Genomic DNA, 23,658 nt, shown 5'->3' with positions numbered 1-23,658 from the left:
GATTTCACCAGTTTTTTTCACCAATATCCTCTTCCCGTTCCAGGATCCAATTCAGGGTACCACACTGCATTTAGTTGTCAAATGTCCCCAGTCTCTTCGTGGTCTGTGATAGTGTCCTCAGTCTTTCATTCCTCTTCATGACCTTAACAGTCTTCAATACTTACCAGGTATCCTTGTAGAATGTCCTCCAATAAGGGTTTGTGTGATTTTTTTTTTTTTTCCATGTTTTGACTGAGGTTGTACTATGAACATTTTAACGTGAAAAGAAAAAGGAAATATTCCCAAGACATTACAAGAAAAAATCGGTACTTGCATTAGGAAGAGCAGCCAAAGATGTACTTCTTCCTCTAGAATCTACATCTTTGAGTGTTACCCTTGTTTCAACTTATAACAGCCATTAAAACCAAGTACAGAAATTACTTGAACATTGAATCAGACATTTAATAACTATTTCACAATGTATTAAAGATTTTTTTTGAAACGAATGAAACCCAGTCAATTATAATGAGTTCACTAAATATTCTTAGTGGGAGTAACAAAGATTTTTATACTATTAATATAAAAAATAACTCAGTTATGTTAAATGTCATCTTTATCTTATCCTTTTTACTTTTACAAATTCTTTATAATTCTGCACACAGCAGGACATGTACAAAACTTATGTAAGTATATGGATACTTTTTTTTCTTTTTTTGCTAACAGGAGACGTTCAATCAAAAAAGTTCGGAGAACGCAGGTACAGGTAGTTTTGCTGTGGGAGTTAGGAACATGGCAGGATTATATTATCTCAGCATGCTGTTAATATCACTGTATCCATGAAAAGTCTTCATGAAGGACGCCCTGCTGACTCTTCATAATAGGAGTAGGATTTGGAAAAACGACCGTTGCAAAATTTGTTTAGTATAACACATACCAGAATGCTTACTCTCAAAGGAGATTAAAGTTCTCTAAAAAACATTTTTAAAGAAGATCATAGTTTGACGCATACTGAAGCCCAATTCTCGGAGGCTACCTCAGTCTCAGACTTGCTCTGTTGGAGAGGGAAGTTCCCTGGAAGGGGGAAGGGGAGCACCTCTCCAATGTAGTTGGGGTTGAGGGGGGTCCGTGATGACACCAATTCACTGGGGTAAGGGGTGTTGCTTTCTCTAGCAGGAGATGGGCCGTGAGGTCCTTCCGGCCGAAGCCTTGAGAAGGAGGGTGGGAAGGGGAAAAGAACGATAGGGAGTGAAAGGGGGCACATATAACGCTGTCCATTCTGACTGGAAGGGCCGGAGCTGTGCCTGAGGGTGGAGGCCGGGCGGTAGCCCCTTCACTACCAGAACAAGGCCAGGGGTGTTGAAGAGCGGGTGACGTTCAGGCACTTTGCTAACGGGAAGCGAGAAGAGTATGAGTGGTAGTGCCAGAGCAGGCGCTTTCTGCTTGAGTCTTTCTCTGCCGCCCGGGGAATCAGAAGAGCCCGAGAAGGCATGGAGGACGCTGGGCCTGGTCCTTTCCCTGCCGGTAGAGGGAGTCCCGAGATGGAAAGTCTAGCTTTCCTCTAAGGAAAAGCGTTTGCATGGCCGCTTTATCAATTTTGCACATACCAGGGCTAAGACCTGAGTGACTAGAAGCGAGCGACAACTGCCTGGGCACCTCGGGCACTTGGCGGCGGGCTCCGAGCCCGAGCGGCAGAATTCTCGCGAGAACGGCCGCCGCCATTTTTCCATTGATTGCGGTGGGCTGGGGGAGGGGCTGACGACGAAGGCGGCGGCGGCGGCGGAGCCCTGGGTCGGTGTCTGCGCGCTGGTGTCTGAGGCCCAGGCTGAGGCCTCCGGGGTTGCCGGAGCGCAGGCGGCGGAGAGCATGATTGCCGCTGCTATTCTCTCCTGAGGTAGAGAGCCGCCGCCACCCTCCACCCTCCCCCGGCAGGGCGGAGAGGAGCGGCCGGAGTCTGAGCGATGGTGCCCGGCGAGGAGAACCAACTGGTCCCGAAAGAGGTGAGGGGCCAGCGGAGGAGGCTAGGCCCGAGGCCTACGGCTGCTCGAGGCAGCGCAGGCCCGGGCCAGGGGTCGGCGGGGGCCCGGCTTGGGTGCGGGCTCGGCTGTGGGGAAAGGAGGAGGTGTGTGATGATGGGCGGCGGGGGGCGGGCGGTATGGTGGGTGCGGCGAGCAGTTGGGAGACCCACTGGGTCCTGGGGGCCGGGGTGCAGAGACCCCACACCCCTCTGGTGTGTGGGGCTGGACGAATAAAGGAGCCGACAGGAAGGAATCGGGTCCTGCTTTGGGGGAGAAGGTGGGCTTTTAAGTACTAATTTAACATGTCGAGCCGAGAGAGAAAGAGAAGGAGAGAGAGCATTTCAGAGAAAACATTCTGGAACAGTTGCCGATGGACACGGCGGGGTGACGGTGCTTCTTCTGGTTTTGACAGTGGCAGTGTGTAGCTTTCAGGGCTTGTGAAATCTACACCCGAGTGTGATCTGTGGGAGGGCAGAGTTAACTGTTACGACTTTTTTCAACTCCTGTTACTTGGTAGTACTATTGGCCTGCCTAAAGGGCCTACCAGAGATCGTTGAAAAGTAGTAAATGGGACTTTCATGTAAAGGAAGGCGATAGGGGAACATTACCATATGGAGAGCTGAACTATTTTTTTGAGGTTGGATTGTGTATGCCAATTTGAGTGACTTCTTGAATTCTTAAAAGCAAGTGATATGAGAAGCCTTGAGTTTTTGGCTTCTCTTGAATAGTAGTAGAAGATTAGAATCCACCACTGGCCGGTGAATTTCAATATATTAATAGTATCTCTGTTGGCTTTATAAATATTTTCAGCATATTCAAACGTGTATTTTTAACTGACTGATCATCAGGCTAATGCTTTGGATTTTTATTTTTCGTATACCTTCAATAGAGGCAACTGTTGGGTTGAAATCAGCCATGTAGAATCTTGGTATTTGTGAGTGATCATTACAAATTCCTAATTTTTCTTTGCCTTTTTAGTTGTTTTGTAGCAATTTTTTGCTTCTTAAGCAAGCTCTGACACTATGCAAAAGTGATATTATTGGAGTTATATACCTATATGATGGAAATATTTTCCCAACTTTATTAGATGGACAATTATAGTTGTTTTGCAAGGACAGGTTTTTAAAAAGGCAGTATTTATATGTCAGTATTTACTCATCAAGCATCAACTCTGTGCAAAGCAGATAAACAGATGAATTACTCAGAATTCTTGTCTTGGGAACTTTTTAAGCTACTAAGAAAGGGAAAACTAGTATTTGTTGAGCTCCAATTAGGGGATTGGTACTTTACCACATAAGTAATTCTTATGCAAGGAAGGAAGTGATAGGTGCTCTAAGAAAGGTATAGACATGTATTTCCTTTTAGAGCTACTTATTGCTGGTTTTCATTCTTATAAAAAGCAAAGTTAATTCTTACTTAATTTTTTGACCATTAGAAAATATTACATAGGTGGAACTCTGCTTTAAGAAAACCCAAAATTAGATTTATTTCCTTAATAATTTGATTTATAGAAAATATAGATACACAGCTTTGCTGAAACATACCTGTTTTGTAAAAACTCATAGTGCAGTGCTGCTTTTATCTTTTGGAAGTTTAAAGATTAAATGCCTCTTTAAGACTAACTCCCTTACCTAAGGCTTCAGGCTCATCACAACTTTTTTTCTGTCTATTTTTTCTGGACCACATCCCTTTATTTTTTATTCTTAGTCTCATCTTTGGTCTTCTTTTTCCCTGGTTCCTTTCATGATTCCTGGAAGCATGCATAGTACGCTCAAATCTTAAGGCTGTCACTTAAAGTCCTTGCCGTTTTTAGCTAGCCAATTTCTTTATTCTTCTTTCATGGCCATACTCATACTTCGTCCAAGTGGTTCCCTCCGCTTCCATATTTGCCTCTGGATTACTGGAAACTGTTCCTGAAGGTCACCAGTGATTTCTTAAATGACCAAATTCATTGGCTTTTTTTTCTTGCCTCTCCTCTTCTGCATTTTCTGTAGCGTTTGATACTTAAAAAAAAAATTCCTTGCTTTTAGTAATAGTGCACTTTTTTGGTCATTTTCCTACCTGTTAGTCCTATCTGCCCACTTGTTTAGTCAAGTCCCTTCTCTTCTTTTTTGTGTTCTTAATTAGCACTTTTGTTTGATCTTTAAAGTCCCCTGACTGATCCTTTTAAGTAACACAGTGCTAAAGCTCAGAGAGCTCATAGTGTTCATCTAGTAAGTTAACCTTCACTTTACAGATGAAAGAATTAGGGCCAGAAGATTGTAAGTGACTTACTTATTCGTGGTCAAATAATGCATAAGTGGAAGAGCTAGGGCTAGAACTCATGTTCCCTGCTACTGTTCCCTTGATTATACTCTATTTTACAGATCCCTCCATGTAACTTAGAGGCTCTGTAAGAATAGTTTGTAACTCTGTAAGTATATGTACTATGTGAAAATAAATTGTGAAATGAAAAAATTTCTTGCGTCTGTTCTAATGGCTTGTTATCTACATTCTAGAAGTTTTTTTGAGGACTTATGTATAGGGAACCTCTGACCCCTACTAGATTTAGATCTTGGTTAGAAATGTGTATATGTGGGTGCATGTGTGGGTGTGTATAGTTGTTCAGTGAATAATATGTTATTCTGGTCCCTGAAACTCAAGGACAGATGTACCTTGAGACTGCTGGAGAAGGTCGCTTAGTGTAGTACAGGGGTTGGCAAACCATAGCCCATGACCCAAATCCAGCTCATAGCCCATTTTTGTATGGCCAACGAGTTAATGATTTTTACATTTTCAGATTGTTGAAGAAAAAAATCAAAAGAATAATAATACTTTGTGACCCTTGAAAATACATGAAATTCAAATTTCAGTACTGGAGCAGACATGGCATTTATTTACTATTTTCTATGACTACAGCAGCAGAGTTGAGAAATTAGTTGCTGCAGAGACCGTATGCAGGATAAATTTGAAACAACGTAGCTTGGTATTCAAGGCCCAGTACAGTTGATTCTGGCTACAACCTGCACTACCAGCTTATCTCTTCTTCCATGACACAAGTTTTTAATGTAGCCAAACAGGTTTCTGTCTAACTTGCTTTTCACTTATATTTGTGTTGTCCCCTTTTCCCTACTTCTCTTCACCTGTTCAAAACCTTCATATTTTTTCATAAGTACTTCATATGTCATTTGTTGTAAAAAGCCTTTTTTGACCATTTTAACCTTAGGGATTTCTCCCTCTTAGAAGATCTTTATATATGAATAGAATTCATTTGGCAATTAATACATAGTGCTTTGCAACGTGTGTTATGGTCTCAAACAGTAATACACATTTTGTATATTATTTGTTGTATATTTCTTGACAGCAGAGATCTGCGTGTGCATGTCTCTCTCTTTGCTTTTTGTTTTTGTGTGTATTATATTATAGGTCTAGGACAGTGTCCTTCCGGAGCAGATATTCAGTAAATATTCGTTAACGTGGTCACAGTTTATAAGCAAACTTAGAATTCTAAGTGATTATCCTGTGCTTGGAGGTTTTCCATTGCATCTTTAACAAGCTATTTTCCAACTTTTGCCTGAATACATACCTTCATGAGTAATCTCTCATAACATCTTTGTCTTAGAAGAGATTTGTTATTTTAAGTTTTTGAGTTGAGAGAAGTCTAGACCTCTGTAGCTTTGGTCCTTGCCTCTGTCTGAACAACACAAAAAGCATTTCCCATAGGATAGCTTTTCTCATCTTTGAGGATGGGGGAGGGGAGCAGGAGGGCTAACCCTCTCTATTCTGAGTCTGAGCATCCTCAGTTCTTTAACCCTCTCTCAGTTCTCTTTTGGACATAATCCAGAGTTTTTAGTAGTCCTCCTAAATTGTACCCAGAAAGAGCAAAGAGAGTGTGATATGTTCATTGTGGTGGACAACAAAGCTTTTTGCCTCACTGTTTCATTCTGCTCTATGTCTTTGAATTGTGGTGTATTGATTTTGGCTTTGAGACCTCTTCCTTTTAATATCATCTCAGTTTTAATTATTATTTGGTTTTATTATTCTGTTTCCTTATAAGGATTTGTGACATTAACATTTATTGAGTACTGTACTCTGCCATGTAGGGAAAAGTTAGAATAGAAAAAATTCATTCTTTTCTCAAGTATCAAATAATATAATTAAGGACAGGTCCTTATTTACTGATGCTTTTAAAATAATACTTTACACTGCAATAGTTTAAATGGTGTCCACGGAGTACATAAATATAGAAAAGATGGAAAAAGTGAAAGAAAAAGAATAGAAATATAAATTTCCATATCTCAGTGGATTTTTTTCTCCTCTCTTTTACATGCGATAACTATTACTTCCATCTGGAACTGGTTTTGGCATCTAATAATAATGATAGTAATAACCAGTATTTATTGAGCGCTTATTTATATGCCAGATACTGTTGTACGTACTTTGTATGTATTAACTCATTGGAGCTTCACAATAACCTCACAACTATATAAGGGACATTGCTATTGAGAGATCCCCAAACTATAAACAACTTGTTTTTCATTTCTGTTGCCTGATTTCTTATAAAATCCATTCATCAATATCTACCATGGAATACATCAAATGAATATTCTTTTAATTTTATTTCTCCTAATTAAATTACTTGAGGAAATGTGCTGTGATGATCATTCTTATTTTTGATGATTCTTTTAAAATGAGCCTTTTTCTTAAATTTGGGGTGTTGATTCTTCTTTACCAGTAAAAGGCCAGTTTGTTGCATTATACCCATCAGTGTTTTAAATAAATTGAAGTGTTTAATAAAAATATTTTAAATATCATTGAATATGCTTATTTAATAAGGTATAAAATACTGAATGCAGAGTTGTATATGATTCCAATTTTGTCAAGGAAAAATGGACAATTTAGGGTTGTAGGCATTGAAAGATCAGAAAAACTGTGCTAAAATACTAACAGATTGCTAGTTCTGAATATTTGGATTTTTGGGGTATATCTAGATTTTTTCATTTCAAAAATGAGAATATACATTATTAAAAAAATTGAGATTCTCTGAATGTAGTTTTTGAGGTAGTTATTTGCATTGTGTTGTATTTTTTTATGCTAATGGCTTTTATTCCTCCCCTTGCTGTGTGTACTTGCCTTGAGTAATCTGATCACTTGTATGGCTTCAGCCTTTGATTGTGATTTACGCTTTTGTGTCTCCAGCCCTGACCTCTTCTAGATTCACATTTCCGTCTGCATACTGGATATCTCTACTTGGTTGTACTCTAGAACCCACAAATTAAATATAGGTAATATCAAGTTTATTTCTCTTCTTTCCTCACAACCTAATTCTTTGTGTTCTCTTGTTTCAGTTAGTACTGTCACCATCTGTTTATTTACTTAACTTAGACGAGTTTTTTGACTCCCCATTTTTCCTTTTTCTTACTTATAAAATATCTCTGTACCCTTACCTTTCTCTCTGTGTCTCTGCCTCTATCTAATTACAGTATTTTCTCACTCAAATGTAGCCATTCTAAATGGTCACTCTGCTTCCAGGCTCTTTCCTCACAGCTGCCAGAGTTACTTTCTAAAACAGATGAGAATATGATTGACCTGTTTTTACATTTATAATTATTATCCTCTGATTGCAAATTGAATAATAGGTACTAAAAAATACTATGTGCCAGACACTGTGCTTACCAATTTACCTACATTATCTCAATCCATATAACCCTTTAAGGCAGGTATTAGTCTTCATTATCCATTTTACAGATGAAGAAACTAAGGCTTAAAGAGGTTAAGTAGCTTGCTCAAAGTTATATAGCTGTTTGATTCTAAATCAAGGTGTCCTTAACCAGTAGGAAAGTCCTTGATAATTTGGCCTCAATTGATTTTTTTAAATTTAATTTTTATCAAAGTTATACATGCACATATTTGTAAGAGTTAAGTAGCTCTGCAGAACTTCAGGCATGTATCACTTAATGATGGGGATATGTTCTGAGAAATGCTTCATTAGATTCGTTGTGTGAACATCATAGTGTACTTGTACTTATACAAACCTAAATGGCGTAGCTTACTGTACACCTAGGCTATATGATATAGTCTGTTGCTCCTAGGCCACAAACCTGTGCAGCATGTTACTATACAGGATACTGTAAGCAATCGTAACACAATGGTAGGTATTTGTATATCTAAACATATCTCAACATAGAGAAGGCACAGTAAAAATACGGTATTATAATCTTATGGGACCACCATCATATATGTGGTCCATTGTTGACCAAAACATAGTTATGTGGCACATGATTTGTATTTATAAAAACAATAGTCCTCTGGAAATTTCTCCTCACCCTCATTTCAGGCTCTCTAGAGGCAATCATTTTCAACTCAGGTTTTTGATACTTATCTCCATATTTCAGACTAGCATTTTTATAGTGCCCCTTCTTGATTTTTCAGTTTAAGGTATTATCTACTGACATCCCACAATGGAAGATGAGGGTTTACCACTGTTCCCAACCACACGCAGACACACTTCTCAACCCTGTTCAATCTTTTCAATATTGTCACATTGTAAGTTGTTTGGATATGTCAGTATTTCAAAGTTTATATCACTGTAACTATAAACTGTTCATAGCTGAGCCATGTAGTTTACTATGATTATTTTTCCTTTCCTATACAACTTTTTGTTTTCCCTGAGTTAATAATTTTTTAAAAGTGTGCTTTGCTTAGTTTTCTATATACTTATTAATTTAACCAAGTGGTTAATAACTGAGGCCATTTTCTCCCACTTGACAATGTTTAGGGAGGTAAGGAGGGCAGGTGTGTACTACTGACACCTAGTGGGTAGAAGCCAGGTGTGCTGCCAAACATCCTATAATGCGTAGTACGGCTTCCCGCAACAAAGAATTATGTGGCACACAAGATCAGTAGTGCCGATGTTGAGAAGCCCTGAGTTAGCCCAAACCCTCTCTCAAGTGTATAAATCTCCTCTTATGTTCAAACTTCCCAGTTTTGACTTTGTGAGTGCTTTTTGTCCTGCTCTGTTCTGAACTTGTTAAATGTAGAACTTCTGTGCGGCTGTTGTATTGGATTTGCTTTACTGTCATCTCAGTGATTCTTCTCAGTTCTGTTTTGTACTGGAGCCCCTTTTTCTGATGTCTTCCTCTTTTGTTTGCTTTCTCATTTTGAAGGACCACTTTCAATAATTTTCTGCATGGGAAATAATTATTTCAATACCTTAATGTCTGAAAATGTTGTTTCTCCCCTCTTGTTTTATAGGTAGTTTGGCTGGGAAGGGAATTCTGTGTCAGAAATAATTTTTCTTAGAATTTTGAAGACGTTGCCCTACTGTCTTATATTTTTCCACGTTGCTGGTGAGATCAGATGCCTAGAAGACTCTTCCACTATTTTGAATTTTTTTTTTTCTTTCTTGAAGCTTGTTGAATAATCTTTGTCCCCAGAGTTCTGAAATTCCAATATTATGTAGCTTGGTATAGGTCAGTTTTTATCCTTTCTGCTAGGTTCAAGGTAGTCTGTTCAATCTGGAATTTATCTCATTAATTCTGGAAATTTTTCTTAAACAGTTTCTATGTTTTCCTCTCTTTCATTTTTTCTGTTCTCTCTCTCTTGAATTCCTGTTGTTTAGCTGTTGGGCCTACTGACTGGTTTCTCTAATTTTCTTGTCTGTCTTCATCTATTTTCCATTTTTTTTTCTCTGCTTTCTGGGAGGAGTTTCTCAACTTTGTCTTCCAATTCTTCTAAAGTTTTATTTCTGATATGTATAATTTCCAAGCACTCTTTTTTTTCTGAAAAAAATTTTAAATAATACGCTGTGTTTTATGGATGTAATGTCTTATCTCTCTTAGGAAATGTTGGTAGTTTTCTTCTCTGCATATTCTTTCTTTCCTCCAAATTTCCTTTTTCTGTTTGTTTGCTTTGTGCTTTTTCTTTTCTTTTTTTTTTTTTGAGACAGAGTCTCACTGTGTTGCCTGGGCTAGAGTGCCGTGGCGTCATCCTAGCTCACAGCAACCTCAAACTCCTGGGCTCAAGCGATCCTCCTGCCTCAGCCTCCCGAGTAGCTGGGACTACAGGCATGCGCCACCATGTCCGGCTAATTTTTTTCCATATATTTTTAGTTGTCCAATTAATTTCTTTCTAATTTTAGTAGAGACGGGGTCTCGCTCTTGCTCAGGCTGGTTTCAAACTCCTGAGCTCAAACAAACCGCCCGCCTCGGCCTTCCAGAGAGCTAGGATTACAGGCGTGAGCCACTGCACCCAGCCGCTTTTTCTTTTATATTAGCTGCTTTCCTTAGACACCTGATGATCCTTGAAAGTCCGTGCTTATGCAAGAGAGAAGCCTTAAAAAGCTGCATGGAAGCTCTGCCATTGGGTGATTATGGTTCTCCCGGTAGGGTAAATCTGGATAATTTCCGTACAGACTCCCAGGATCTTAGTCCACTTGGGCTACTATAGCAAAAACCATAAACTAGGTGGCTTATAAACAATAAAAATTTATTTCTCATAGTTCTGGAGGCTGGGAAGTCCAAGATAAAGGTGCTGGCAGATTTGATATCTGATGAAGGCCTGCTTCCTGGTTCATAAAGCAGATCTTCTTGCTGTTTTCTGGAGGAAGAGGACAAGGCAGCTCTTTGGGAACTCTTTTATAAGGGCACTAATCTCATTTACGAAGGCTCTGTCCTTATGATCCAAACACCTTACAAAGGCCTCACCTCCTGATATCATCATATTGGTGATTAAAATTCAACATGTGAATTTTTAGGAAGTAGGGTGACACAAACATTTAGATCATAGCACCCAGTGACACATCTTCTCTCTTGTGCTGGGTTGATTTTCCAGAAAATACTTGACCTTTTGCAAGAAGAGAACAGGCTTGGGAACTGAGTAGAAAAAGGGGTTATGGGTCCCATCATTAAGTATGCAGATAAACTTTCACTTAATACTTTAGTTTTTGGTATGGCACCCTTCAAATTTAATTGAGTATGGTGTCCTCTAGTCCAGATATACCCTGTTACATGCTCCTCAGAGATTGTTTAGTCTTTTTGTCAGAAAGGGTTGAAGAGGAGTAGAAGAGGTATCTGAGGGTTATTAGCACTTCTTAGACTTCGGTCATTCTCCTGGTTTGGACTCTACCCTCACTCCCAAAGTATCAGAAACTGCCAGTTCCTGAGCCTCTTAGTTTTTTTTCTTTTTCTTTTTTTAAATTTATTTATAGAAGAGTTGCAGAAAGAATACAAAGTTCCCACACACCCTTCACCCAGCTTCTCCTTAGCTTAACATCTTATGTAACCATAGAATAATTATCAAAAGTCAGAAATTAACCTTAGTATAACACTAACTACACTACAGAATTTATTCAGGTTTTACCAGTCTTTCCACTAATGTCATTTTTTTATTCCAAGAACCAAATTCAAGATCCCACATTACATTCAGTTGTAATGTCTCCTTAGTATCCTTTTATCTGTGATAATTTTTCTTTTCCTTCTTTTTCATGACCCTGACACTTTTGAAGAATGCTGGTCAGTTATTTTGTGGAATAGCGGCAGTTTGGGTTTTTTTTGATGCTTTCTCATGAATAAATTGAGGTTATGAATTAAAGAGAAGGTTATCAGATGAGATGTGTTCTCAATGCAGCCCCACGGAGGGGAATGGGGGACATGATGTTGAAATGTACTGCTGGAGATGTTAACCTTCATCATTTGGTTAAGGTGTCTGCTAGGTTTCTCCACTGTAAAGTTAATATTTTCTCTTTTAATTATTACTTAATACTTTGAGACCATGCAAATATCCTCTTTCTTCTTAAATTTCTGCCCACTAATGTTGTCATCTATCTTTGGATCTTGTCTGCAGCAGTTTATTACTGTGGTATAGTTAGTTAGTGATTTTCTATTTCCCTCATTATTTCTACATTTATTAATTGGAATTCTTCTATGAGGAGGAGTTGTCTCTTCTCCCCCATTTGTTTACTTAATTATTTATATCAGTGTGGACTTACGGATATTTATTCTTTGGATTGTAACCCAATATTATTGTTATTTATTTTGTTACTCAAACTGTTCCAGTTTTGGCCAGCGGGAGCTCTTTCTGGTTGGCTTCTGTACTCATCCTTGGTTTTTGAGCACTTCCCTACTTTCTGGCACCACATAACGCTCCAGCCCATCTAATATTTTTCCTCCCCCTTCCCTGGAATCAATCACTTCTCCAAGGAGTTTAGAGGTTTTTTGTTGTACTAAACGTAAATGTGATATAAACCAGGTGTCTTTGGCTTTCCTTTAGGCTAATGTGGGATTCAGCCTTCTTAGGTGTGTTTCTGTTATTTATAGGTTTATGGTCTTTCAAAAATTTCTTTACTCTTGTTTTAGAAATATTTTGGGAGGCATGAGAGCTAAATGCTTATATTTAATCTATCCTTTTTAACCAGAAATTCCTAACTTAATGTTTTTGTCTCTTGCCCTGAGTCAGTTTTGTTTCAATCACATTCCACTACATTAGTTGCTATTCCCCAGATGTGCTATTAATATATGTATTCATGTGTCACTTCTGTGCCCTTGCCCTGAGTGAATATTATGAAATATTTCTTTTTATCACCTAGTTTTTAAGAAGTTTTAAATGGGCAAACTTTGATTTTACATGAAAACTACTATTTAAGTAATTAGGATTCTTGCCTCTTTTTTATTTTCCCTTTTTTGGATTAGTCACATTAATTTTTGAGCCTTAGTGCTCAGGTACTGTAAATTTTTGCCAAACTGGAAGGAAAGGGATTTGTACATTTCCAAAGTAGTAGAGTTCCATGGTAGCCCAAGTTGGAAAGAAAAGATTACATCAAAAATAAGGGTTGCAAAAAACATAGCATTAAATATATACTTAAAGACCTACTGTAAATTTAAGTTTTAAAAGACACCCAGTTTTAAAACAAATTCATTGGTATTAAGGACCTTCTTCAGTTAAGGCAGCGTGTTTAGGTGTCATGATATGTAGAGGCATATTCTTTTATGAGGATTTTTTACACAGATTTTAAAATGTTCTCTCTAGGTATTGCTGCCTTAAAAATCTAATGTATAGACTTTCTTCATTATAAAAAACGTCTAGCAAAGTTATTGTGATTGGCCATGATGGCAAATGATTGACAAAAAGCTTGTGATCTTTCACGTCCAAATTTTTAAAGAGCATATCTTTTTTCCTGAATCTAGTTTTCTACTGGTACAGTGTAAGAATGGATAAGTATAGGTGTAGTGTATGTAAACAGGTGTCTTTTGGCTGCCCTACTGCATACTTGGCATACTTCCATTTAGTTTGTCTCTAAATGTGGTAGCAATAATAATTACTCTATTCTTTCATTCAGTGGAACTAAACTAAACCAAACCGTAAAATAGCCATATCCATAAAATAGCCATGGATATGAACATTTTCATTTATGCAAAACTGTTGATATAATCCACTATTGAGAGATTACAGTTTTATGAAAATTACTGAGATATATGTCTCCAGTTTTGATGTTCTTTAAAACATGTTCTTAAAATACTATCGCAAAATCCAGCCTCTCTTCGTACATGAAAATTTTCCTCTCCTCTCTTAACCTGATTGCATTTTCTTAACCCTGAAATTCTATAGCACTGTCTTTTGGCATTTGAAAAATTCTATGTCTTTATTATAAGTTGTTATTTGTGTTAATGCTTTTATTAGATTAGAAGTTCCTCAAAGTAAGGACACCACAGCCAGAGTCCCTAGGTTCAAATACCAGCTGTGTGACCTTGGGCAACTTACTTAACCTTTCAGTACCTTAGTTTAAATAAGGATAATTGTAACTACTCCTAGCATTGTTGGGAAGATTAAGTGAGTTAATACGTGTAATGTGTCTTGCATATAATAAGCACTCCACAGATGTTAGCCCTTACTACCTTCCGCTACTACCTTCATTACTGTTAATTCCTTCATTCTTATATTCTCTCTACGGGCCAGCACAGTGTGCTTCACATTGTTGTCCAATAATTATTTGTTGAGTAGATGAACACAGAGTCATATTTTAGTTATGCTAGTTGTTTGAAGTTACAGTTCTGATTACAACCTGTCAGCTACATGTCTTAATGTCTATAGCACTAATCTTAAATAATTGGTAGATATGACAGATTCTCTTATATCGTCAAGTAAGACCTACTGTTATTGCTTTAATTGAGAATTGGGATATGTAACAATGCAAGTATTGAAAGTAAAAGAAATTTTGAGTTGTTTAAGCTAATAAAGTCCTGAGAAAAATTCATTTAATATATATAGGTAGTTGTCAAAATAATTTACTAGATTAACAGATTACTTGTTTGTAAGGATTTAGTGTGAAATATTATTTTAAAGCAGGATCCATGTTAAGAATAATTTGTTTCTGAGAGAATTTTATGTGTTTGATAATTCAAATTTTCTGTATCTCTGGAGTAGAACCAGTTGATGTGGATGGAAAAGACTTTCTTTCCCTTTCATTTGTATTATTGATTGTGCTTTAGATTTGATACTGTGTAGTTGACTGCTATAATACGTATATGTTAAACACATATCGTGGCTTTCCAGTAGAGAAAAATTAAGTAAGGGCTGTTAAGTGACATTAAGAAAAAAGTTTAGAATTTAAATCTTTCTATATACAGTGAATCCAATACCTTTGATAAGATTGTAGATTTTACTTTAGGAAAACCATGAATCTCATTTATGACTTTAGTGAAATTTTCTAGGGTAACCAAAACGTTGTAGTTTGACTATAAATACCTTTCTTATTTCAAATGATACCTATTTTTATTTAATCATCAATATACTTTAATTTTTCTTAGTCTAGGTTTCTAAGGCTCCTGATTCTGTAGAATACATTCGGTTAAGCATTGAGTTAGTAGCTGTCAAGAACCAGAGACTCAAAGATGAATAAGGAACACAGCCTAGTTTTAGATGCTAGTCTATTCTAATGGAAGAGACGGACTTATGACCAGACAAATGTATAATATGAAAGTACAATGGGACCGTAGAGGAGGGCGTAGCTAGCTTTATCTCAGGGATTCTGTGAGAATGTAACATTTGAACTAGATCACAAAGGATGACTTGATAATGTAGAGAAGGAGGGAGGAGCTTTCAGTTAGAAGGAATGGCATTTACAACATGGAAGTTTTTAATGCATTTTAGAAAGTGGAAAAAAATTTAGTGTAGATGCATGGAGTGCCTGGGGTTGAATAAGAGAAGATAATTCTGGAAGGTTGTGTCTAAAAATTCTGAAGGCTTTGCATGCCTAGAAGAAGTTTAGATTTTTATTGTGTAGACATTAGGGAGCAAGAAATATATATATATATATTTTGTCCAGAAAAAGTAATCAGATTTGTTGATAGTTGTTAAAAAGTTTAATTGCTGAAACTGTTCATGGAAACATTTTTTACTTGCACAAGTGTCTTATGTCTTCCAAATTAATACTGAAAATTTACATACCAATGAAGGGAGGGGGGAACCTGCTAATACTTTATTATCTCACCTGTTTTTTCATTTGCCACCATATAATTGGGTATTTTTTTGTTTTTAAGAATGAAATGTTTTCTGTCATACTGCATCTTAGCACATTTTCTATGTTATCAGTTGTTTTGGCGTGATGTCCTTTGTCATAATTGTTACATGTTTGATATGGATAACACAAGGTGGTGTCTTCAAATTAGCTAACCAGATAGGTCTCACTTGCCTCCAGAAAAGTGTCATAAGCTGGACTCTGGGAGTGTAGATGTGTTTTGAAGTCCTGAGCAATTTCTCACACTTGATGCTAGAAGGGAAGTTTGCAAGTGAGAAGTTCAGCGTATTTCTGATTTTCACTGAGGGCCACAGTACAACACTTGTAATGATGTGGTTTCTTAACCTTTCCAGTATACAACACATTCTTGTGAGTGGCTTTTGTAGCTAGTTGCTTCCTGAGTGCTTTACCGCTGGCCTATTTGTGAGCATTTGGCTTGGTAGGAGCTGTAGGAAACTTACCCTGTCTCCTGCTTTTTGGCTGAAGTTCAGCAAGCTAGAGTTGGCATTGTGCTAGACAGTGATGCCTCTGGTGGTGGCAGTAGCAGCGCAGGAACTGAGAACACCACAAAGAATGTCTTTAATTTGGGAATTAATAAGATCTTCCTAGGAATATCCCCAATATTGCAAATAATAATAAAAATAAAATAATATTTAATCAAGAAGAACTCTGAATTACAACCCCAGTTCCGAGTTGCATTAAAAATTAGAATTTTTGTATGACTTATCTCCTAAAAGATAACATATTGCTTTGATAAATATAAATAAGCTATCAATGAATTATGTACATTTCCTCCATTTTATAAAGTGTCTACCCTTTTATATGTTTAGGTATTTTAATTTTATTGTCTTTAATTTTAAGTTTATACCAGGTCGTGTAATTTATTCTTTTATATCTCTAGTACTTTGTGATAATGAAAGGGAAATGGTGAAAAAATTGACATGTAATAACCATGCCTCTTATTAAAAGACATCGGAGAAATATTATTGTTTTAATTTTGACATTTTGAATTCACATGTCTTGAACTGTTTTTTACCATTGCATTATTTACCATTAACATAACATAAATGTAATTTTAAAAATAGACATGACACAAAAGTGTTTCTATAATTGAGTAATATGGTTTAAACACGGAAGGGAGACCGTAGTTAGGTATTACAGCACCTTCATTTCCTAGATGAGAAAAATTATAAAGGCTATAAAATCTCAATGAGTTACTTAGGGTCAGTGGAAGAACTTGAATGAGACCGTTTTTTAAAAGTCAGGTTTACTGAGATATAATTTACATAGAGTAAAAGTCACCCTTTTAAGGCATACAGTTTTATAAATTTTAACACACTTGTACAGTTGTGTAAGCACCACCATAATCCAGATATGGAATATTTCCATCACCTCAAAAAAGTTCTCTCATGTCTCTTGTAGTCAACCCCCTTTCCCTACCCAGGCTCTTGCAGCCACTGATCTGTTTTCTGTCCTCATATTTTCCCTTTCCAAGATAACCTATAAATGGAATCATATGGTATGTAGCAGTTTGAGTTGGACTTCTTTTACCTAGCATAAAGCTCTTGAGATCTATGTGAGTTGTTTCTGTCTGTAGTCTGTCCCTTTTTATTGCTGAATGCCACAGTTTGTTTACCCATTCACCAGCTGATGGACATTTGGATTGTTTCTACTTTTTGGTGATTCTGAATAAAACTACTATAAATATTTGTGTACAAGTATTTGGGTGGACATATGTCTTCATATGGTAAGTTTATGTTTAATTTAAGAAACTGCCAAACTCTTTTTTGAAATGGCCGTACTGTTTTGCATTTTAGTCAGCAATGTATAAGAATTCCAGTTGCTCTGTGTCTTTGTTGGTACTTGGCAATGTCAGTTTTTGAGTTTTTTTAAGTTTAATTTTGTTTTTTAATCATTTTGGTAAATGTGTAGTGGTATCTCCTTGTTTTAATTTGCATTTTCCTAATGACTAATGATGTAGAGAGTCTTTTCATGTGCTTAAGACTCTGGTTTTTTATTAAGCTTAATCTAATATACTTTATGCAAGTATTTTATGTTTAAGGTTTTGCCTAGGTACTGATAGGAGAGGGAGGAATAAGAAGAGAATCTCTTCTCAAGGAGTTTGTGATTTACATAGAGAAAACTGATGATAATGTTAAATGGTACTGCTTATACTTTTGGTAGGCTATTTGAGAAAGCGATTGGTATGGTACCTGGTCTGGAAGAAAGGACAGTGGTTTGGGAATCAGAAAACTCTGTGGTTTGACTTTGCCTTAATTGCTTACCCTTTCTGGGTCTTTCTTTTTTCTTTTCTTTTTTTCTTCTTTCATCTGTCAAATGAGGGAGTGAGACCATATAAGGTATAAGAGTTGTCTCTATATTTCTACATAAACTTTTTTTTCTCATGCAGGTTTTTAAACTTTGTGAGGCCATACAATCAGAAAACAAAAGATCTTTGCAGATTTTTCTCATCTGATGAAATTCCTCTTATCTGTACCCCCCAAAAGATAATATTTTGAAAATTTAAGTATTGAAATAATATAAATTTTATTATATACAAGAATTATATATTTCTTAAATATATTTTAAGGATACTAACTAATAATTCTATAATAACTAACAGAATATTTTCAAGAAGTTCTCTCTTTTTTGATAGAAAAACTCTGTGTGGAGGATGTATTTACTTATAGGATCCTGAGAATCAGGGATAAGTTCAGTGATTTGCATAGGATGACACAACTAAAAGAAAAGTAGCCACCTTAGCCTGAGGATTCTAGCCTAGATCTTTTGACTCTGCAGTCCACTGTTCTTGTATCCAAGGCTACTCTAATAGGAAATAAAGTCTTCAAATAGTGTCAAGTAACCTAAACATTTTTTTTCAATTGTATAATTTCATGTTCAGAGTATTATAAGAATGTAATATTTTTACTTTAAAATGATTCCATGCTTTTGAATAAAATGCATGACGACAGATAATATAAACGAGCTCTTTTGATTTAGTAATAATGCAGCAGAACATTTAAAACCTATAAACAAGTCAGTTGTTTCACAAGCTGAGTCACTGCTTGTCAACAACAGCCTACGCACAGAGGAAATCTTAGCTGTAATCAAAAATAAAGATAACAGGAATAGTAAAGGACATATTATTTCGTCTCCTGAGTTTTAGTTTCTAAGTTTAGATACCTACAGTATATTATTAGTGGGTTACCCATTGCCAATACTAGAACAACTATTAAAAGAAGTAAAGTAGAAGTGGGAAGAGTATTAGGATAGAGGTGAGGGAAAAAATAATGCCATTGCAGTTTTAATGTCACCAACATGTCAACATTATAAAGTCATCATAAGGCCTGTATTACTTAGGAGACTGTTCAAATGTGACCTTTGACAAGCCGCTTCAGGTTTCTGAATTTCTTTTTCTTCATCTGTAAAATAAGGAACTTGATCTGTTGTTCAAAGTCCATCCAGTTTTAAATATAATTCTGTCATGTGTGATTAGCCATCTAGTGGATTGTTTTTTAATTGTGAATTAGAATATGTTGATCGTAGTTAAATAGATTGTAAACTATTCTTTCAAAGTTATGAAACTTTACGTTTTCCTACTAATTGAATGAGTGCTTGATGTAATTCGTTGCAACAGCTGAACATGAGTTACGTAGGTTCAAAAGAGTTTTATGTATTTATTTTCTAATTGTAATACTATGGGGTTCTGGGAGCTTATTTTGTGACTATTTTAGAAGAAAATGGAATGCAGTTATGTGAGGGACACCCTAAGACTAAAAACATAGAGGGCAGAAATGAAAATACGTATTTGTACAAAATTTTAAAAGCATACTCTATCCAAATCAACCTAATTATATTTTATTATTTAGTATTTTTTATGCTTTATAATTCAGAAACTAATGTCATACATTGACATGCAATTTATGTTATGTTGTTTATTAATTTAAATTTAGAAAATCTGTACCATGATACATTGAACAACATCTGTTAATACAAATTAGTTTACTACAGAATTTGTATTTAACTAGAATAATAAAGTAGAATCCACCTACAATTTTTTAATGCTCTGAACTAAGCTTTTATGACAGGTACAAAGTCTTTTTTAATCTCATATATGAAGATTTGAATTCAGGAAGCAAATTAAAGCACGGAGTGATTATCGTCAAACTTCCTTTAAATAGAGTAAAAGCCCATATCACACTAAAAAATATTCAGAATTTAAAATTACTTTGCAAAATTTTCAGTTTCAAGATCAGTTTCTAGAAATTTACTTTACAAGCTTTAAGGGCATACTTTATGCTTCCCAAAGCATCAGCTGTAACAACATATTATGAAATTATTTTTCTGAATGAATATATTTTGCTTAGGGAACTCTATAAAGAACTTAGACTTTCTACTTCTGTGGTTTCTTTTGAGTAGTACAGGCTGTAAAACAGCCATTTGTTATTTCTTAGCTAAGCAGAATCATACATAAGAATCTGCTTATGTTTCTTACTATATACATTGTGGTTTTTATTCATATTCATATTGTATCTTTATGATTTTCTGAAGTATTTATATATTCCTGACCAGTCTCCTCACATTCTTTGACATGTTTGTTTTCTTTGAGAATATAAAACACAAGATAAATTATATATTTTTTAAAAAAACTAAGTCCTAGATTTGTAAAATGAAATACAATTTTTTGAGAAATTTAAGCCAACAACTAAATATTCTTGATATAATTTGACAATGATGAAAAAGCTAGGGCTAAGACTGAGCCATATGGGGAATTTGTGGAGGGATACTACTGGGAATGGAGTTGAAGATAAAGTGGATACTAAGAAAGTCTTGAATTTTTATGTCAGTAAAATGTAGTTTGCATCATTTTCTGATTGTAATGATTCATAGAGATGTTTATTAGAAAGGCTTGACTGTTTAGAAATTTGATTTTTCAATTAGACTAGTCATGGGAAACATGATATATTTTAATGATCCACTTTAATTTCAGTTTTTATTCACTTTAAAATGGAGACATTCAAAACATGAAATCACAAAAAGAGAAACAGTAACTGATTTGATTCTCAAAAACTTAAAAACTGAAAAAAGGCTAAAAAATTATAACTTGATTCATAGCAAAATTTGATGATGTCTTTATTCTTATCTTTCATTTACATATTTATTTCTAAATTGAATATTGTAAGTATACTGAATAAAATGTTGACAATCAGATTTTTTAAAAAAAATGATCAAACTTGTTATATTTGATTTAAGAGCATAGATTTCTGCCAATAAACTTGTATAGCTAACATTTTAGATTTTAAGTAAACAAAGTGAATTTTAAATACTGAAAATTAATTTTCCCAAAGGGTCCTTAAGGAGTCTTAGGCTAATTATAGCCATTCTCTAATCCTTACTGCCCATCGTCAGTGTTTTAATATTAGTTAGGAAATAAGACATGTTTATTTAAATTTTCAGAATACTTCTTAGACATGTATTTCCCACTCTATATGGCAGTATTTTTAATATTAACTTTTACATTGAATAAATTACATTCTATCTATTTTAAATTATTCCAGATTTGGCCAGTGAGAGCCCTTTCAACTGATTCTTATGTCCTCCTGACATAAGCGTGCCATTCTTTGAGCATTTACTCAATATTGCACTGTCCAAGTTCTTATAATCTCTCAGCCCTAATTCTAAAATCAGCCCTCTACAGAGACCTGTAGATCCTTTTCGTGGAAAATGGTACTTAGAAACCGAGATCTGGGTGTTAATTGTGCTTATTGTTATAGGGATGTCATTGCCTCTAGTTCCTCTCAGTGGAAGGAGCTACAAAATATGCACACAAACACATATATGAGTGAACTCTGTATTTATTTTGTATCTGTTTCTCTCTGCAGATACGTGTATATAAACCAAAATCTCATGAAAGCCCTTAACAAATAGGCAGGTTTTTATTTTTTGGTTTATGAGGAAAAAATAGAAATTTATTTTATGCTTATACATATATTTACGCATATCCATAATATATGCATAGTATGTGTTTGTAATGCAGATGTATTGGAAACCCAATTTGCAATTTGGCCACTTCCACAAATTTGTGGTAATAAGCTATTTCATTTTTAAAAAATCTTTTATTTTTAAAAATTGTGGTAAAATAGTACATATGGTAAAATTTACCATCTTAACCCTTTTTAAATGTGTACAGTTCAGTGGTATTATGTACATTCTCATTGTTGTGCTACCATCACCATTATCCAGCTACAGAACTCTTCAATTTGCAGAATTGAAACTCTGTATCCATTAAACAACTCCCAGTCCCTCCCTCCCCCAGCCCCTGACAACCACCATTCAACTTTCCCTCTATGAATTTGACTACTGTAGGTTCTCCATATATTAATAGTATTTGTTTTTTTGTGGCTGGCTTTTTTCATAATGTCCTCAAGATTTCTCCATGTTGTAGTATAGACCAGGATTTTATTCCTTTTTAAGGCTGAATAATTTCTCATTCTGTGTGTGTATGTATACCATATTTATACATTATCATAGAATATAATTATTAAATATCATGTTTCACTGTTAATATAAAGTGGTTTCTTAACATTCTTATTTCTATTTACAGAACTTCCTTTAGCCATTCTCTTTTAGGTTATGTTTGCTTGCAGCAAATCTCTTAGTTTTCCTTCAGCTGAGAATATCTTGATTTCTTCATGATTCCTAAAGCATATTTTCTCCGGATATATAATTCTGGGTTGAGAGCTCTTTTCTTTCCACACTTGAAAAGTGTTGTGCCACTTCTTCTGCTTCTGTGGTTTCTGATGCGAAATCTGCTGTCATTTGCATTGCTTTGCCATCATAAGTAAGATTTTTTTTATTCCTCACTACTTTAGAAATCACTTTAGTTTTTAAGGAGTTGGTTTATGGTGTGTCTTGACATGGATTTCTTTAGGTTTATCCTATTTGGGGTTTGCTCAGCTTCTTGTTTTATGTCTTTTGCTAAATTTGGGGAGTTTCCAGTCATTATTTCTTCGAGTACTTTTTCCAAACCTACCCTCTTTCTCCTTTTCTTCCAGGCCTTGAATGACATGAATGTTACATCTTTTATTATAGTTTTACAGGTGCTTGCCACTGATCATTTTTTTAAAGCTATTTTTTCTTTATTGTTCAGGTTGGGTAATTTCTATAGTTTTTATCTTCAGAGTCACTGATTCTTTCTTCTACCATCTTTATTCTTCTGTTGAGCCCATCTAGTAAGTTTTAATTTCAGTTACTGTATTTTATCTGCTGTTTCTTTGCTGAGACTTTCTGTTTTACATTTGTTTCATGCATGTTAATAATTGCTTATTGAAATATTTTTGTGATGGCTGCTTGAGAATCCTTGTCATGTAATTCCAACATCTGTTGTCATCTTGTTGGCATCTGTTGATTGTCTTTCTCTTTCAAGTTTAGATTTTCCTGGTTCTTGGTATGACAAGTGATTTTTGATCATATCCTGGACATTTTGGATATTATGTTATGAGACTGGTTCTTATTTAAATCTTCTGTTTTGACAGACCTCTTCTGACACTATGCCAGTAAGGGCAAGGGGGGCACTCCCTTATTACTGGGAGATGGGAATGGAAATCTGTCTTCCTCATCTGGCTTTTATTTACAACATAGGGCAGGAGGGGTGCCTTTTCCTGGCTGGGGATAAAGTTCAGGCTCCCCTTAAGCTGCTGCTGACAACTGCCTGGCTGTGAGGGGTAGGGACACTTTGTTATTCTTCTCCATGTGGCCTCTACTGATATTAATATATCATAGAAGTGGGAGGGTTATTCCTTAGCATTGGGCTATGATGAAGGTCTCGTCTGCCCACTTGGGGAGTTCCTTGTTAAAGCCAGGTGAGTGCAGGAATCTCTCAGTTTCTTTGGTTATATACGCAGAAATGGAATTGCTGGATCTTATGATAAAATATGTTTAATTTTTTTGAGTTCTTTTCTTTTCTTTTTTCTCTTCTCTGCTCTTCTTTTTTTTCTTTTCTTTTCTTTTTTCTTTTCTTTCTTTTCTTTTCAGGTGTGAAGTGGTTATCTCTATGGTTTTCATTTGCATTTCCCTCATGATTAGTGATGTTCAGCATCTTTTCATGTGCTTGTTGTTCATTTGTATATATTCTTTGAAGAAATGATTATTTAAGTCCTTTGGTCCTTTGTC

At 35.6% G+C, this 23,658-nt stretch overlaps 1 protein-coding gene across 3 annotated transcripts in view; it reads left to right on the top strand.

The window, feature by feature from the left end:
- Positions 1 to 1,203: 1,203 nt before the first annotated feature.
- USP47 (ubiquitin specific peptidase 47) overlaps positions 1,204 to 23,658 on the top strand; it is a 115,674-nt gene continuing 93,219 nt past the window's right edge. For 2 of the 3 annotated variants that reach the window (XM_012654406.1, XM_012654405.1), the window contains exon 1: positions 1,697 to 1,976. In XM_012654406.1, coding sequence (XP_012509860.1) covers positions 1,938 to 1,976 — 39 coding nt within the window. In that variant the 5' untranslated portion in view covers positions 1,697 to 1,937. Of the gene's footprint in view, positions 1,977 to 23,658 lie in introns of all 3 variants that reach the window. The other variant, XM_012654407.1, reaches the window with a different exon arrangement.

This window comes from Propithecus coquereli, unplaced genomic scaffold, assembly GCF_000956105.1.
Source record: "Propithecus coquereli isolate 6110/MARCELLA unplaced genomic scaffold, Pcoq_1.0 Scaffold44, whole genome shotgun sequence".
NCBI lineage: Eukaryota > Metazoa > Chordata > Mammalia > Primates > Indriidae > Propithecus > Propithecus coquereli.
Note: the sequence above shows the minus strand (reverse complement) of the source record. Positions and strands in the feature narration are given on the sequence as shown.